The 17,590-nt window shown below is 45.8% G+C and overlaps 1 protein-coding gene across 2 annotated transcripts in view; it reads right to left on the bottom strand.

Annotated features, from left to right (window-relative positions):
• Nucleotides 1-17,590, bottom strand: part of Myo5b (myosin VB) — a 281,784-nt gene that overhangs the window by 96,456 nt on the left and 167,738 nt on the right. For both annotated transcript variants that reach the window (XM_048363621.1, XM_048363620.1), the window contains exons 8-10: nucleotides 16,892-16,999; nucleotides 13,950-14,059; nucleotides 7,402-7,667 (exon numbers count right to left, since the gene is read on the bottom strand). In XM_048363621.1, the coding sequence (XP_048219578.1) occupies nucleotides 7,402-7,667; nucleotides 13,950-14,059; nucleotides 16,892-16,999 (484 nt within the window). The remainder of the gene's footprint in view (nucleotides 1-7,401; nucleotides 7,668-13,949; nucleotides 14,060-16,891; nucleotides 17,000-17,590) is intronic.

Consider the following 17,590-nt stretch of genomic DNA (forward strand, 5'->3'; position numbering starts at 1 on the left):
CACAAACAGATGCAGCAGACTCCCAACCAGGCTGGGTCAGTGCCCGCAACTTATCACGCCTCCCCACACTCACCTCTGCACCTCCATGGTAAGACATGGGAAAGGAGGAAACTATCTTGAGGTCAAAGGCATCAACTGCTGGGAGACAACCACATTGAAACACAGCCTTTGCCAGGCCCATGTGGAAAAAATAATTCTAGGTGACTAAAGCAAGATCAAAGATCCAAGTCTGTGCTAGGACAAGGAACACTCGGAACAGTCACCAGAGAGGTGCTGTCTCACAGTCATCACAATCATTACTATGTTGATTGTAATATGCGCCAACCCCCCCCCCCCCCCAGATGGCAGTCCTACACAGGCTGAGTTATGTCACTTAGAACCTCATTCCAGCCCTTCTTCTACCTAGCAAGAGCCGGGTGATGGGAGCTATGCCCAGAGGAAATTGAATTAACATAACCTACGAGGAAGAAAAAAAAGAGCCACTCTAGCAACTGGTCAGATGACTGTGCCAGGCTCCACAGACAGAGGAATTATGCATCTCCTTCTTGTCATTTTCAAAAGGTTTACCTTGGTAGCCCTGCGCACAGAACACTCTCATTGATTTGAGATGGCTGAAATTAGCTCATAATTTCTGTACTTCTAAGACGCCTGGAAACGGTTCTTCTGCCATCTAGCACAATTACTGCAGTGCTGCAGGGCCTATGATGCACGAGGTGCTCAGCCAGCTCGGAAACCGGTGAAGACGACTGACCTCAGCGAGACATAGCTGGGGGGGAGGGGAGGGGAGGGGCGGAGACACAGCAATCTCTTGACAATGGAATTATATTTGAAGTAATCCTTCCTATCTATTGAGACAACTTTTAAAAAATAAACACAGTGGATCAATTTCTAGTTTGTAGCATTAAAATGTCACAGGCAATTGATACACGCGAGAGAATTAGATGTTGCCTGTTCAGTCAGTGTTGAAATAGTTAGACCCAAATCCTTAGAAGGCAGGCCAGTCAAAAGCCAGGACAAGGCTGAGGGGTGTGGGATCGGCACCCCTGGTGGTGTACTCGCTACTCTACTCCAATTTCCTTCTATCCTCAAGATTTAAATGGAAAAGCATGCCATTCCCTTTTTATTCCATCCCAATTTCAGGGTGCAGAGACATCTGCCAGTGCCTCTAAAAGTAAGACTGCAAAGTGAAGCCTCAATAAAAAGACATTAGTCACTCCAAGTTACTGATGTGCCCCCAGGACTCTCTTGCTCCGTGGTCTGGAGAGCTAGTAGAGCAGCCGCAGGCCCCGCCTGAAGCCCCTGGCCTGTGGGTCAAAAGAACAGGGGTCTCCTGGCTTAGCAATGTAAAAACATGGGATATAGTGTGCACCTGCAAGGGTGGAGGGGGTCAGACACACACAAAGAATAACATGGGGGGGGGGATTCTAGATGAGTCTTTTAAAACAGAATCCTCATGTGCTGAAGTAACCCAAACATCATTTCCATCTTCAAGCCCATGACTTCTCACAAAGACACCAGGGGTCTCTTAGAGAGGCCTACTCCTCTGATCTGTCTACTGTATTATCTGGGGTTTCTGCCTGCAGGAGTTGGCAGGGCTTGAATTGTGCTCCTGTGCCTCTCTGTGCCTAGGTGCCCCTCCCCCTGCCTCCCCCAAGGCTTGTCTTTCAGAGAGAACAGTCCAAGGGTGAGTGCCCACACACAAAACCGAGAGCAGCCATTCCTCAGGATTTTGATCCATTCTGTTTGCCATATGACCTGATTCCTAGCTCCTCTTCTTCATTCCCAGGTCTCTGGTGGGGACAAACAGTGCCCACGGTGTGGCAATCCTCTCGTAAGCCACCAGCTGACTGTCCCAAGAATTCTGAGAGCTGGTAAGAAGAGCAAGTTATGGTTTCTGTCCCATGTATTGTAGGTCATTTAGTGAGAAAACAGGACTTCATCTGAGCCTTAGAAGCATGTGGGCACGTCATATCTAAGGGCTGGCTAGCTCAGTCCTGAACTTGGCTTTGGAGATCAACTTGAAGGCTGGGAGAGTAAAGGGTAAGGCCCATAGAATCATGTCTGTGTGGTCTGAGAACATAGGGTCAGCCACGAATATCCACCTTGAAGTAGGCCTGGCCATCTTTTAGGCCATCCAAGTCTGGCCAGTATCCATAGGATAGGAGATAAATACAGTGAGCTTCTTCTCTTTCATTTTCCAGCACATCTTTTCTATTCATCAGAGAAGAGCTCTGAGTAACTATACCTAGGACGTAAAATTACTTATAACTACTTTGGAGAAAAGCACCAAGAAAATAATAATACCTTCCCTCTATTTCCTTCAAAATAATGAAGGCAAAAGTGGATCTAGGAAGTTTACTTAAAATATATCCATCTATATTTGCAAAAATATGTTTGCAAATCACATTTCTAATCAATATCCAGTGTAGATAAGAAACAACTACAACTTAATACTAAAATACTGAGCTAAAAATGGGCAACTCTCCCAAAATTTCTCCAAAGAAGTTGTACAAATGGTCAAGAGGCACATAACAAGATAGCCAACACCACTATCTATTAAAGAAATGCAAATGACAATCCAGTGTTACCTCACACCCAGCAGGTTATTATCAGAAAATAACAAGTGTAGGCAAAAATGTGGAGAAACTAGATCTTTGTTCACAGTTAGTGAGAATGGAGAATGGTATAGCATCTATGGGAAACAATATGAAAGTTCCCCCCCAATTAAAAACCAAATTATCATATAACTCAGCAACACAATTTCTAAGCATTTCTAAGCAAAAAATTTCTAAGCAAAAAACTAAACGACAGAACCTTGAAGACATTTCTCCATATCCATGTGCATTTAAGCACTATTCACAACAGCCTAGAGATGGGAACAACCCCAAATAATGTGCACTGTTGGAAATGGACAGACTTAAACCGAATGCTGTATATATAAATGCTATGTCTAGCATGAGGCCATGAGTCCAAACCCCAGGACTGCAGGCAGGCAGGAAGAAAAGAAGGAAGGACGGACAATCAGATGGATGGATGAGAATGGTGTGCTAATTTACAATTAGGAAGTAACACAGGATTGAAAAGTGCATAATATCCTAGAAAAATCTCATTTTCTTCTTCCCAGTGTCCAAACTTCCCTATTTCCTGGCCTCCACTGAGCCTCTCCTCCACTGTTTCTCAGTATACTGCATCAGTCTATTACACTCCGCTTCAGTCTGAAAGTCTCCCAAGTAACGGCCCTCAGCAAGAACAGGCTGGCCAGAGCTAAAGCCCCCTACCATCGTGGCACTTTAAAAGACTGAAGCCAAAAACAAATAAAAAAACTGTATTTTCCCTAAATTGAAGCCATTTATTTCTTGTTGCCTCAGGAAAGAAGAGGAATAAAGGATTAAGCTTGCAACTAATCGAGCCCATAGAGGCAAATGCTAGCTAAGACAACACGAAAAGGAAACTCCAGCCAAAGGCTGCCGGCTCTCCTCTATTAATATCCATCCCTCCCTGATAAGTTATCCCTGTAGGCAGGCTCACAGATCCTTAGTTAAGGAGAACAGCTTGCTTGGCTAAATTGCTTTGGGTATTGCTAGCTTTGCATATTTTTGGAGCTGGGATAGGGGAGCAGGATAAAGAAAGGCCATCCTTATACCAAGACACTGGGTATAAGGTCTGAAATCGCTTAGGAGGTCATGGGATACTGTACTTTTCCTGGAGGCATCTGTGGTCCATGCTTGCTTCTTTCGGAGTCCACAGCAGTTTCTCATCTACCAGTTGGAACAGGAAAACGGGAAGAGATGTGTGGCACAGTGCTGGCTTGTGTACGGCTTGCTTACTCATACATATGTGTGCATGTGAGGGTTTACTCACTATGGGCATTTAATAACATTTTAAACATTCATAGCAAAGTGGGGGCAGCTCAACCATAAATCACTCTTTTTAGTTCCACCTCTAGAATTAACTTGACTGGTGGGTCAATAATACCCCAGTCAGGCACTGTAGATCATCTAAAGACAGTTATATCAATGGGAAAAAAAATTAATGTCCACGCATTGGTGGTGACAGAAGAACAAATCATTCCATTCTCATTTCCTAGCTTTGTGCATTTCTAACCTGAGGAGGGAGATAACGCCTTAGTCTTTCCCTCTTAACAAATAGGGCTTAACTGGACACAGAAACACATCCTGCCATCCCTCATCATCTCTCTGGTTTCCATTCTTGACATTCTTTTTTTTTGGGGGGGGGGGTTCTTCGTGTGTTTTTAAAATTTTCTTTATTGTCAAAGTGATGTACAGAGGGGTTATAGTTTCATACGGAAGGCAGTGCTATGGCCTAGTAGCAGAGCACTTGCCTCATGTACATTCTTGACACTTTTTTAACAGGAGTAAAAAAAAATCAAACATGTCAGCCCAAAGGCATCCTTTATGGGTACTACTATATGCTATTAAAGAATGAGAGATCGTAGATAGGTGTTCTCTCTTTCCAGTGGTTGGTAGTTAGAGATATGGACAGAACCCTTGGCCTCCAAAGTAATAAGGCTCTAGTCTCCTGATGCTTCCTAGAGAGAATTACTTCCCACAGAAGCCTAATAACTGGGATTAGGTCCAAAAGAGGAGGACTATAGAGAAGGTGCAAGATGGGGCATCCAGTGTTCTGTTCTCTTCCAGAAATGACCACATTAAAAGCAAGACATATTGGGTAGATTTCTGAAGTCCACAATATACAGGGCACATAAGACAGCATGGCTGAAAAGGGAGTGCCCGCTTTGCATACTTTGTTCCCAGTTTCTACTGATGTCCTTCATTTTCTCCCAGAGTCAGAAATTATGTTGTGCTGGGAGCATGGTTCCAGAGGTAGAACATTTCCCTAGCAAGCTCAAGGTCCTGGGTTCAAGATTGCCAAAAAGAAAAAAGAAAAGGGAAAAATGATGGCATTGATCTAATTAGACCTGATTGACCCGATTAGTACCTGCCTCTGTTTTAACAGCTGGGTTTTGATCTCCAGAGTTCCTTAACCATTCTCTGACTAGAAGAAAGAGGCTGAAGCAGTCCATGTGTATGTAGTAACTTCCTGCAGACAGACCAGCTGCTAAGGAGCATGTGCACACATGCTTATTAGCTTTTCCAAGTAGCCTTATGGTACCCATAGAGAATGCCCTTGAGCCAACATGAAGTATTTTTCCTCTTCTTCCTAGTCAAGAGAGTGTCGAGAATAGAAACCAGTGAGAAGATGAAAGATGGAAGACGTTTTCTTGAGTACAGTTAACCCTCAAATGGACAGATGTCTTCTTCACTCTGGTCCTGGCTTAGATTCAACTCATTCCCGTCTTGACCTCTTCTTACAGAGCTTGACTTTTCTCCAGGAGGAGAGGAGATCACTTCATGACAGGGTTTGAAAGAAAGAGATTAGCTTTACAGAGAGAAGAAGCACAGATTGCCTAGAAGGTAAGAGCTCCCCACATACCCATTGGTGGCCATGTGCTGTGTGGCCTGTGCTAGGAGCTCCTCTCCTGAGAAGCTGGCAGATGCTCCAAAATGATGGACACACATTGGTTAAGGAGTTGGCACTAAAACCAGGACAATGACCTTCTGGGCTGCTGCCGATTGTGTTTTCCTAACCATAGATCAGCCTTCCATTTGTATAGTTGCAGGATCTTAGAGAAAATAAGCTCAATTGGAAAAATAAATGCAAGTATAAGCACAAAAGCCCAGCTTTGTACAAGCCCAAGTGAAGCCTGAAGCCCTGCTCCTGGGGACCCCCATGGACGGACAGACAGATTGTCCCTGAACTTCCCCGGGAAGGAAGCGACTGCCTATTTAAATTCAAGGCGCTGGGATGAGAATCCACAGGCACGGCACTTTTCACATCAGCAGCATGAAGTCATAATATTTTTACATGCGATTAACAAAAGTGAGTCTCTGTGCTAGTCTTTATGAACCAAAATTTCAATAGAATTAAGATTTTTGCCCAGGCTGAAGGAGGGAACAAGACCATACAGTACAGTCTGGGTTTCTCCAGTTCCTCCTTCAGAAATGTAGCACTACGGATCAGTGTTTTGGGAAACCCACACTAATATTTGAGGTAGGTGGAATAATAATTCAGGATCGATTATTGGTAGCCAGGTGGTAAGTTCCTAGAGAGTAAGACTGTTCTGTGCCCTGCAGGAACAAGGAGAAGGACTGAGCACAAAGCAATGTGCTCCACTGGCCGGAAGGGGAAAGGGCAGGGACTTGGTCACTCAGCTCAAACCCAAAGATCTCAGAGAGAACATACACCTGCATCTTCTCTAACCTCCCTTCAACAGCAACATTTCCAGTGCCTCCCCTCTCCTCTGAGTACTGGGGTTTGAACTCAAGCCAGAGTTTCTCTCCCTCAGCTTTTTTACTTTACCACTTTAACCACACCTCTATTTTAGATTTTTGATGGTTATTGGGAGATAAGAGAGTCTCACTGAGACTTCTGGATGGGGCTAGTTTTGAAATGTAATTCTCAGATCTCAGTTTCCTCAGTAGCCACATTCTATTTCCCTCCCTTTAAGAATCCAGTTTAAATCTCACCTTCCCTCATAAAGCTTCCCTTACCTATGAAAACAAGTATGCTCATTCCGGCCTTCAAATTTGATCAGCATAAAGTGCCTGAATCTTGAGAGGGGCCCTTCTACCATCTCCTCTGATGCTTCTTGCAATAGTTAGCTCGTGCATGCGACTTAACTTCAGCCTGTGGCCTTGGCAGCACCATAAATCGAGTTTCAGTCTTCCTCTCCATAACATATGACATGGCTGGCTGAATGTAAAGCCCAGTGCTGAGCAAAGCAGCAGAGACGTACTGGGAGAGCCTCCCCTGTGTGGGGAAGAGGCCGTCTCATCACGAGGCAGATACCCACTAAACAGGGCTGAAACTCAGCATTGCTTTTCTTACTGACCTGTACTTTGGCAGGTCTGGATTTCTATTTTAAGATGGGGCCAAAGATCCTGAAGGATTTAATCTATTATGTGCTTAAATGAAAGAAGGAAGGACATTAATAAGAAAAAAGTACCAGAGTATTGCAACCCTGTTCACCTAACTTCCAACAATCCTAGATGGATATGAAAAGTGCCTCAGCGAGGGTGTACTGCGGTGCAAAGCTTCATGCGAAGCTACAGAAACAGGAGGATGGAGAGAGAGGGGCTGTGATGTGTAGACCCATTCAGCTAGTGGTGACAGCCAACATTCAGAAAGGCCGTCTTCTGATGGCTAGGCACGTATGCTTTCCGTGGCCACGCTGGCTCTCCTTGTGTAAAGTCCTTATCAATACTAGCCCTTTCAGTTTACCTTGGGTTGCAAATGGAAGAGAAACCTCAAGTACAGTGCTGGGCAAAAATGGCAGTATTTAAATAACCACCCTAGCTGCTGACAGTCAGTGAGGCTTACCCATAGATGTCCAGGACCCCAATGAAGGAGTGCTGCTTCAGGGTGGTATGCAGGGCCTTGTTGATGTGCTCAACAATCCAGCCGAAAAGCTGGGCGTAGATGTGCTTGGCCAGGGCATTGCGCGCGTTGACCACCTGCTGCACGGACATGGTCTTGACATAGGTCTCCGAGGTGGTGACCAGCTTGCGATGGCACAGCCAGTGCTCCATCTGACTGTGCTCTACCCCTAGCAGGCGGCAGAAGTTGTTCAGGTGTGCATCCTCGGGCTGGGGGGAGGGAGGACAGGATCAGGAAGGGTGTGGAAGGCAAGCCCCTTTCTCATGTTCTCTCTCTGCCCAAGGGAAAACAAACTGAACTCCAGGTCATCCCAACACTGTGGAATCCCTCTCTTCTCTGCCCACTGCAGTAACTGTCAACACACTCTGTGAAGCTTCAAGCCTGTACAGTGTTGCTCTAACTGACTGTTACACCTGCTAATGAATAAAATACCAGGGTTTTATTTATTTATTTTGGCCAGTCCTGGGGCTTGAGCTCAGGGCCTAGGCACTGTCCCTGAGCTTCTTTTGCTCAAGGCTAGCACTCTACCACTTGAGCCACGGCGCTACTTCCAGCTTCATGTATGCTAGGCAAGCACTCTACCATTAAGCCCCACTAGCAGCCCACTAGCAGGGTTTTAAACAGCAAAACACCACCCTCCTCCCAGCACCCCCCTGCACTGCCAGGCCGTGGCTGAGTAGCCAGTAGGAGGGGCTGGCTGGAGTGAAGGGAGCAGACTGAGAACAGACAGCTCAGGAGTGGAGCACACAGAGCCAGGAGCCAGAAGGCAGCAGGTGCGCACCGAACAGACGGTTCACATCTGCCAAGGGCCACGGGTATCATTCAGCCACAGCCCAGGAAGAAGTTCTCATCTTCCCACTCAGAATCCTTCACGTACAAGCCCCAGGTCTTCCTGGCAGGACACTGGAACTAAACCTCTGGCTAAGGCTGGGGGGAATTTTGAAGGCAGATGGTCACCTGCCCCCATCCTCAAACCTTCAGATTCCTTCTGGGCTAGCAGGATATGGACAATCAATCTGGGGTTTTTACATGCCTCTCCTTCAAGTGAGTGGTGATGCGGATGAGTGTGTTCAGATGTGCTGGGTGAGAAACAGGCTGCTAGCCAGCTCACAACATTACCTCCTAGCAGTGATGGGAACACCCCTTCTCCCACCACTGCCAAGCAGTGTACCTTCTATGTTAGCCACAACACGGAGCTTTGTTTACATTCTTAAAGTACTTACTGCTTGGGGAAAAAAAAAGTTAATCAGTAAGGAAATCAACAATGCCTGTGCACATAGCAAAAATAGGAGTCAGAGTTCAGCTTGAGATCATGTGTAACACTCTACATCACATACGTATATATACATGTATACGTCTATGTGTATAAATGTATACATGTATGTCCATATATATGGAACTGGAAAGAAGCTGAGAGTACTCTAGCATACGACTGTTCTATCCAGATGAAGCTGAGCCACAGCAGGGTGATGGTTGCTTCCCCAGGCCCCTGGAGCCTGCCTACTTACTCCTCTTCCCACTAGCTGTTTCCCAGGGCCACACTTGAATCTTGACCCTAGTGTCCCCAAACACCAGGAATAATACCTAGCCTTTCAGCCCAGGGGAAAATCAAAAGTTTCCACAGGGTCTTGTCTTTGCAAAAACATGTTAAGTTTTTTCAAAAATTCCTGCTGCCCCCCTCTCACTCAGGACACCCCACACAACACCTCACAGACTCCTCGTCCCAGTGATTCCCACCCTCAGCCTTGAACCTTGGAAAAGCTGCTATCCCAGCCTCCACTCTTCAGGGGAGTTCATTAACAGACCCTAAAGTGCCTGCAGGACTCATTTTCTGAGAGACCACCTATAGGATTTAAATGGAGACTTGTTCAATGAACAGTAACACCAAATAGCTACCATTTTCCCCACGTAACTTCATATTGTTCCATCATTTTTTTGTCCTACAGGTATCTAAATTCTATCTATCCCCCCCAAAAAAAAGTGAAATAGAATTTTGTGTGTGTGTTGTGTGTTTGTGTGTGTGCCAGAACTGGGGCTTGAACTCAAGGCCTTGTGCTCTCATTTGGCTTTTTTACCCAAGACTGGGGCTTTATCACTTGAGTCACATCTCCCCTTCTGGCTTTTTGGTGGGTAGAGATAAGAGTCTTATGGACCTTTCCATTCTGGGTTGGCTCTGAACCTCTATCCTCAGATCTCATCCTTCTAAGTTAGGATAATAGACATGAGCCACCAATGTCCAGAAAAATAGTAGAATTTTAGAGCAGACCCTCTCCAAACCACAAAGACCAGTGTTTTTCTACTCATGTGGAACAGTAATCACAGAGAATACCAACCGGATTTACTCTCACCGGGGTAAATGCCACTGAACTGGTCACAGTTAATGGGCCACGTGAGGGAGGGAGAGAGGGAGGGAGAACATCACTCATCCAACCAAAGAAACCTTATGTTTCCAGTGTGGGGCTCCCTGGAAAACTACTTTGGAACTTCTTCACCTCATTATTCAGATGAGGAAAATGAGGCTCAGTTGAGATGCCCTGAAATGCCCTCAAAGCCTGGCTGGGTATGGCGAGCCCTACCATTCCTCCCCACTCAGAAATGAGGGGTCGGCAGCCCTTTCCTGGGCAGCTACTCCCTCCTCCCTCCCCACCCTACTGACTTCAACATATGGGGTACAGTTTAGGCCCTGGGGACTGTTTGGCAGGAAACAAGTTCAGAAGTGGCAAGTGTCCAATTTACTACTCTGACCTATTTCCAAGAAATTCTTAATTGCTAGGCACAGCTTTGCAGTTGGATTCCCTCACATTTAAATGGCCTGCCAGCAGCAAACACAAGCAATCCAAGGCCTGCTCCCAGGCACCCTCCTCTCCCCGATGGGGCCCACTGTGAGTGTGTGTGTTGCAGAAGGACCCACAAGGGAACTTTTTAATAAACACCCAGGGACAGGTTTCCAGCCTGCTCCCACCGCTTCTGACTGTTGATTAAAGGTGCTCACAGAAACTGATTTAACAACCTGCAATTACATTTAAGTATAATTAAGTGATGCTAAATCCATTAAAAAATAGCCAGCATTATAGGTAGGAGATTAGTTTTATGGGCTCATATTGCCAAATTCGAGGGACAAGTAATTGGATGCTACTGAATCTCCAAGGTAACTCTGGCAATCAGGGAACACATTCTCATGCTTTAATTAAGCATCAGAACTACCGAGCAGAAGGTACACTGCTTATGAGTAGACAGCCTTTCCAACAGGAGACCCACGTCAGCCTGAGAGTGCACAAGACCTGAGCGTGGCCACCAGCAGCAACCATGTCATGATGCATTCCTGGAGCTCATCCTTGCGGGAGGCATCAGGTTCAGCGCCACCAGCAAGTGGAGGATGGCCCGGCTCAAAGGTGGAAAGTCTGAGTAAGAAGTGACACTGAGGCTTAGTATGGTGGCTCATGCCTATAATTCTAGCTACTCAGGAAATAAAGAAAATTGTGGTTTTACACAAGCCTGGTCCAAGAGCTCATGAGAGCCCCCGCCTCAACCAATAAAGGATGGGTGTGGTGGCAAGCACCTGTCATTCCAACTATGCTGGAAGCACAGATGGAGTTGCACAAGCCAGGCCAGCCTGGGCATGGATGTGAGACAATATCTGAAGAATAACTAAAGAAAAAAGGCTGAACTCATGGCTCAAGTGGTGGAAAGCCTGCCCAGCAAGCATGAGACTCTAAGTTCCAAACCCACTACTGCCAACAAAAGACTGCTATAGGAGAAAACCACCGGCTGCATCACTAGCCATTTTGACCATGGAGAAAGACAATTTATTCTCTAAGTCATAGATTTCCCTCCCCTGTACAATGAGGGGAGCTCTCAAGGTCCATTGGGGCTCAAACAAGAAGGGTAATTGTCAATACCTCAGTCACCAAGGGCTCTGAGCCCTTCCAATGCAGGGCTGCACCTACTTTCCCACTCACACTGTGCAGAGTAGGAAACAGACCCAGGAGGGAGAGAGCTTTCCTGAGGCACACATTTGGAAAGTGTCAAAAGCAGTCCTTAAACTCAGAATCATCACTCCCATAGTTCTTCCCATAGCTTAGAACTTGGGCCTGAGCTCTCAAGTCTCCTTTGTGAGAATAGAGTTGTACTCCATGGGCTCCAAACCTCTCCATCCCAGGCCTCATCCCACCACCCATCACCACCTGCATCCTCTGTCCACTCATCTGCCAAGGGTGTCTTGATGGTCCCACCTTTGAACAGACACTACATGAACAACTCATGAGTCCTAGTGGGGAACGGGAAGAACAGGGAGCACAACAGACTTAGTTCTAATGCTTAGTGGGGAAAACAGACACTCAGCAATCACGGAGGAACACTCACTTTCCCCTGTTTCTGCATGTCCTCAGATGTCAGGTGTGGAGGATCAGGTGCAAGATCAGAGACGCCAGGCTCACAGGCCCACAGCTGGCATTTCCAAAGACACACCAGCTCTGTGGAGGTGCCTAGGACTTTGCTGCCTCCCCACTGACCTCTGACTAGCTAAGTCCTCTGGCTGCCTCATCCATGCTGACTCTTGTTTGTGCCACCACTGAAGTCTAGAGGGCCTCCATCAATTGCCTGTCTGTCCCTCATGGAGTCCTATGAAGACCCAGACAATAGGCAAGTGACATATTAATGAGCAATAGTTCCTGGTCTCATAGTCTGGAAGTGGGAAGAAGAGAAGTGGAAATAGGCAAATAATCCCACAGTCAATACATGTAACTCTACTAAATGCCAGGGAGGGGCTGTAAGAATCCATGATAGGGACTGGGTGGAGCTCAGTGGTAGAGTACATGCTTAGCATAGTCAAGTTCAATCTCCCCCCACCACACCCCAAACACACCATAAGCCAGACACTATGATGGGAGCTATATGTGAAGAGAAAAGCACTGGAAAGGAGAGGGGGCACTGAGTGAGCTGGAGGCCAGGCTAGGGGAGCACTGGTCACCTTTCTCGCATCACACCTGCCTACAACTGTAGTTTGTCTATACAGGGGGCATTTATCTGGGCATGTGTGCATAGGAAAGGCTCAGATTCTCTCTTGCTAGGGAAATAAACCTCATGGGCAAAGTTCCTTGGCCTTCCTCAGACAAGGGCAGGTTTGGCCTGAACTGAAGGCTCATCCATCATCTGGCCAAGCCATAGGTCCTTGGTACAACCTGCTTGATCTCATAGCGTCACTACTACCAGACCATGCACCATATGCCCCTCTCTTCATGGTGGGCGCACACACACAGGCATATGAACATCAGATGTCCGAAACTGGCAGGAGCACCCAACTACCATTTCCAACATCCTGTCCTTCTCATCTAGGCCCAGGTGACAGTGTGGAGCTCTCACCATACTGCATGGTCTGTGCTGAGGATGGCAGAAGACCTGGGGGCCCTCTGGGACCTAAGAGCATTCCTTTCTTGGGGGAAGAAGGGGGGGTGGTGTAAGGGAACGAACACAGGTGACAAACGCCACCTAATCCCAGCTAGATTTCAGTCTCTTTCTCCCTAAGGGCAGGGCAGGCTTAAACTTCTGATGACTCCTCACCCCTCACAAATGGTAGAAAATTAACACATGTCCACTCTGGTGGAAAAGCTTATCAACTTGTGAATGGCCATGTTTCTTATTTTGTGGTGTTGTCTTTTTCTACCTCCTTGGGAAACAAGAATTCATCTCATTTTGTGCCTCCCAGGACTTAGTCGTGAATGTGCACAGAAGTGTAGACACAGGTACAGGCTCGTCCATTCCAAGTCAGCATGCCAGGTTTAGCCTAGGCCAGCAGCACTAAATTCTAGAAAGGACACAGCAACTCTGCCTACCTCTTTGCACTGGGACTTATTCCAGCAATTGCCCATCTGCCCCAAATCAGCTGCTACATTGGGCACCAGGAAAATAACCTCCATCATAAGTCTTTATGGAGCACTTTACAGCCTGAGGGACTTTGACACAGATGTCTCACTTAATATTCTATCTCAGATTGGCACAGCTTGGTACGTGTTATCATTGTTATCACCTGTCTTGTCTACTCAGACCATAAGCTCCTTTGAGGCAGTCATCAAGAATGGCGTCCAATACTGCTTCATCTCTTTGCTACAGAAACCTCAGTTGAGCTCAAACAGTGCTCAGTGGATTGATGACAAGTTGTAGGATTCCATGTACCTCAGGGGTCTTGGAAAACCAACCCATCAAAAAGAATTTATCGAATAGCCACTATATCCCTTGCCTTCCATGACAAAAATGTAATGGCAGCCTATTTGAAATGGATTGGTTCTTTAGAAAAAAATTATCAGTGAATGAACAGGTGCTGTTACTGTAAAGAATAAATAACTTAGGGGTGCCCTCTAAGTGCAAAAGGCACATTTTGGTTAAGTGCAAAAGGCACATTTTGGTTAAGTGCAAAAGGCACATTTTGGTTGTATCAGGCTGCAGGCATTGAGTGAACTGTGTACATTTTATCTCCAGCACTGGGTGCAACTTACTGATATGCTGCAGGAGTCTCCATCCCGCTCAGCCTGAATCTCCACGCTTCCAAGGTGTAAGATGGAAGCAATTATCTTAAAAATGCTTATCTGATGGGACTCTCGCACTCCTGGAAGGGAAAAAAAGGAGAGAATGAATGACACTCAATAACCGTGCTTTGATAGAAAGGACATTTCACCCTTATTAAGGATTTTTTAAAGAAGTCTGATGTTTCTTCCTGAGCCAATGACTCCTAAAATGGTCCAGGCTGCAAACCAAGTAATTACCACTCACAGAAATGGCTCAGAGGGCAAAGGGGCTCTGAGGCTAAAAGGGAAATCTCCTCACTTTGATTGTCTCCATCACTCCAGCTGGGGCACGCTACCATTTACACTTCCCCAAGAGCACAGGCGGGGTGGCAGTCACCCAGACTCATTTTAGACTTCATTTCAGCCACTTTATGGATGTTTTTAGGAGTTTAGTAAGAATGGTTATTTATCTGTTGTCATTTTTATCCTGGCATGATATCCAACAAACATCTGTGACATGCATCCAGTGCCAATTGGGAAAGGGGGGGAAGACCCCCAGAAACGGAATGTTCCATGGGCTGGCCACGCCGCTGGTTCATGGCCAGTGCCAGCAGGGTGGTGGTTACTGGTCCCACTACTTAGGTCCTCATATGTGGGACAGACAGACATACCTCATCCAGAACCATTGTGCCAGCAAATACAATGGTCAAATTTGTTATTGCCCTATGGGAATTATCAAGGCATAAACAATCTCTTAACATTTAGATTTAGCTTGAAGGCATCAGTCATTTCTTTTCGAATTTCAACCTTATAACAAAAGCTATAGAAAGATATAATGGACATTAGTAAACTGTCAATTTAAGAAATGAAACAAGTTGTTCCATTTCCTCATCAGCTAAAGCTATTTATCTTTAAGGTAATAGTTTACTGCAGCTGAAAAAGGTGAGTAAACGCTTGCACAAAAGAGAGGCACAAACATGTCATGCCAGGATTAAAAATTTCCCCAGATAAAGCCAGGTACTGGTGGATCACACCTGTAATCCTAGCTAATCAGAAGGCTGAAATCTGAGAACAGAGGTTCAAAGCCAGCCTTGGCATGAAAGTCCATAAGATTCTTATCTCCAATTACCTCCCAACAAAGCTGAAAGTGGGGCTGTGGCTCAAGTGGCAGAGTGCTAAGCTTGAGAAAAGGGGCTGGGGGGACAGACTGAGGGACAGAGCCCAAGCCCCGAGTTCTATTTGGGAAGAGAGAGAAGTAGTGGGAGGGAGGAGGAGGGGCAAGTGGAGGTAAGATGTGGAGATTATGTGTGATCAAAACATGGTATACATGGGCTGGGAATATAGCCTAGTGGCAAGAGTGCTTGCCTCGTATACATGAAGCCCCAGGTTCAATTCCTCAGCACCACATAAATAGGAAAAAAAAAAAAAAAGGCCAGAAGTGGTGCTGTGGCTCAAGTTGGAAGAGTGGTAGCCTTGAGCAAAAAGAAGCCAGAAACAGTGCTCAGGCCCTGAGTTGAAGCCCCAGGACTGACCAAAAAAAAAAAAAAACAAGCCAAAACAAAACATGGTATACATATACAAAGAAAGGTCCATTCTGTACCACTTGCTGGGTTTCAGGCTGACTTCTCATACTTTCCCTTTTCTTGGCTATAGGTCCCAGGAGCTGACACTTCAATTTCTTTTCTTTTACTTTGTTTTCAACCCACATTAAAAATTCACATCACTTAATTGTATGAGGAATTTTCAGTGTTGACATGTTGAACTGAACACTCCAATTTCCAATTAAGAAAGGGTTACCAACTGGGTGCTGGTGACTTATGCCTGTAATCCTAGATACTCAGGAGGCTGAGATCTGAGGATTGCAGTCTGAAGCCAGCCCAGGCAGGAAAGTCTGAGACTCTATCTCTAATTAATCAGCAAAAAGCCAGGAGTGGGGCTGTGGTTCAAGTGATAGGATGCTAGCCTTCAGCAAAAATAACAACAAAAAACAACTCAGGAACAGTGCTCACTCAGACCCTAAGTTCAAGCTCTTGAATCAGCACTAAAAAAAGAAAAGAACAGAAGAGAAAGGGTTACTTTCTATTTTGCTACCTGGAGTCTCTTTTTCCCCAAATAAGCAGAAGAAGTGCAATTTCCTCCAGCTCTACCATCTCTACCTGTCCCTGAAGGACAAAGAGAACTTCTTGCTTTCTGGGTTTCAATGCTAAGCTTTAAGGGAAACAGCTAACACTTAGCACTATCTGTGTACGTGTGATGGAGCTACCAGACTCATGGTCTGCTTCCTGATCAGATTCCATAACTAGTACAGAGGTGATCTGGCCCCAGTAGAGGTGTCTTTCTTTGCAGGAACACTGCTTCAGAACCCAAGCTTTAGCACAGAAACACAGAACTATTCAGATTTTCCTCTAGGGTTTTGTTTTTTAAATGGGTTTAATAAGGGATACTTTCCAGTGCCTGGAAAAAGACCCTCAAAATCTTCTATTATTTTTGTGTCTGTGCCAGGGCTTGAACTTAGAACCTCATACTCTCACTTGCCTTTTGTTGCCTAACACTGGTGCTCTATCATTGGGACCACAGCTCCATTCCTGGATTTTTGGTAGTTAAGTAGAGATAAGAGTCTAATGGATTTTCCTGCCTGGGCTGCCTTCAAACTGTGATCCTCAGATCTCGACTCCCTGAGTAGCTGAGATTACAGACATGAGCCACCAGCACCTCACCTCAAAATCTTATCTTAAAGAATTCTAACAAATCTCTAAATTTTCAGCTTTGGGGCCTGAAAGTTAGAATGACTCTGTAAGAAAACATTCACCAAGGGCAAAAGCGCTTTTCCCCCTTAGCTCATGAAGGTTGGCAAGCTAAGTGGATATCACCCTGCTTCCTCCCCTGGATGGGCTCAGCCCCTGGCCTGTTTCTCCCACTAGCAGGCCCCTTACCAAGGAGTGTGAAGGCTTGTCGAGTCTTCTCAAAGTCCTCTGCATCATCTACACCCTCGATCCATGTGTCTCCTCCTTGTGACGTGTAGAAAAAGTCCTCTGCACAAGCTGGGAGTGGCGAGCAAGTAAGAAGTGAGACAGTGGCCCAGAGTCATCCACAGACCCAAAGATAATGACCCTGGAGGATTTCTACAACCTGAACATGTATCCCAGACTACATTTTGGTCCCAGAGCATTTAAAATATTATTTACGCACAACAGCAAATGGAGAGAAAACCGAACAATGAAAACTACGTTACAGTATCTCAATGTGCTGCTGTCCATATGAGGAAAAACATATTACTGAAAAGGATAAATTGGTCCCTGGTAGTTCAGTTTAATAGGATTCACTCCAAATTTCTTTTTGAAGAGGATCTGGCATTCCCAAGTACACTGTATGCTTAGAGGAATCACCCCTCTACTTCTGGTTTTTTGTTTGGTAGTCAGTTGGAGATAAGGGTCTCACAGACTTTCTTGCCCAGGATGGCTTACAACCACAATCCTCAGATCTCAGCCTCCTGAGAAGCTAAGATGACAGGCATGAGCCACTGACATCTGTCTCAGAAGTGAATTTTTATGAAACGTCAAATCACATCAGATCTTCGTTGAAGACAGCATATTTAATACTTTCATAGCCAATTACTCTGCAAGCTCCAGAAT

The sequence above is a fragment of the Perognathus longimembris genome, chromosome 15 (assembly GCF_023159225.1).
Source record: "Perognathus longimembris pacificus isolate PPM17 chromosome 15, ASM2315922v1, whole genome shotgun sequence".
Lineage (NCBI taxonomy): Eukaryota > Metazoa > Chordata > Mammalia > Rodentia > Heteromyidae > Perognathus > Perognathus longimembris.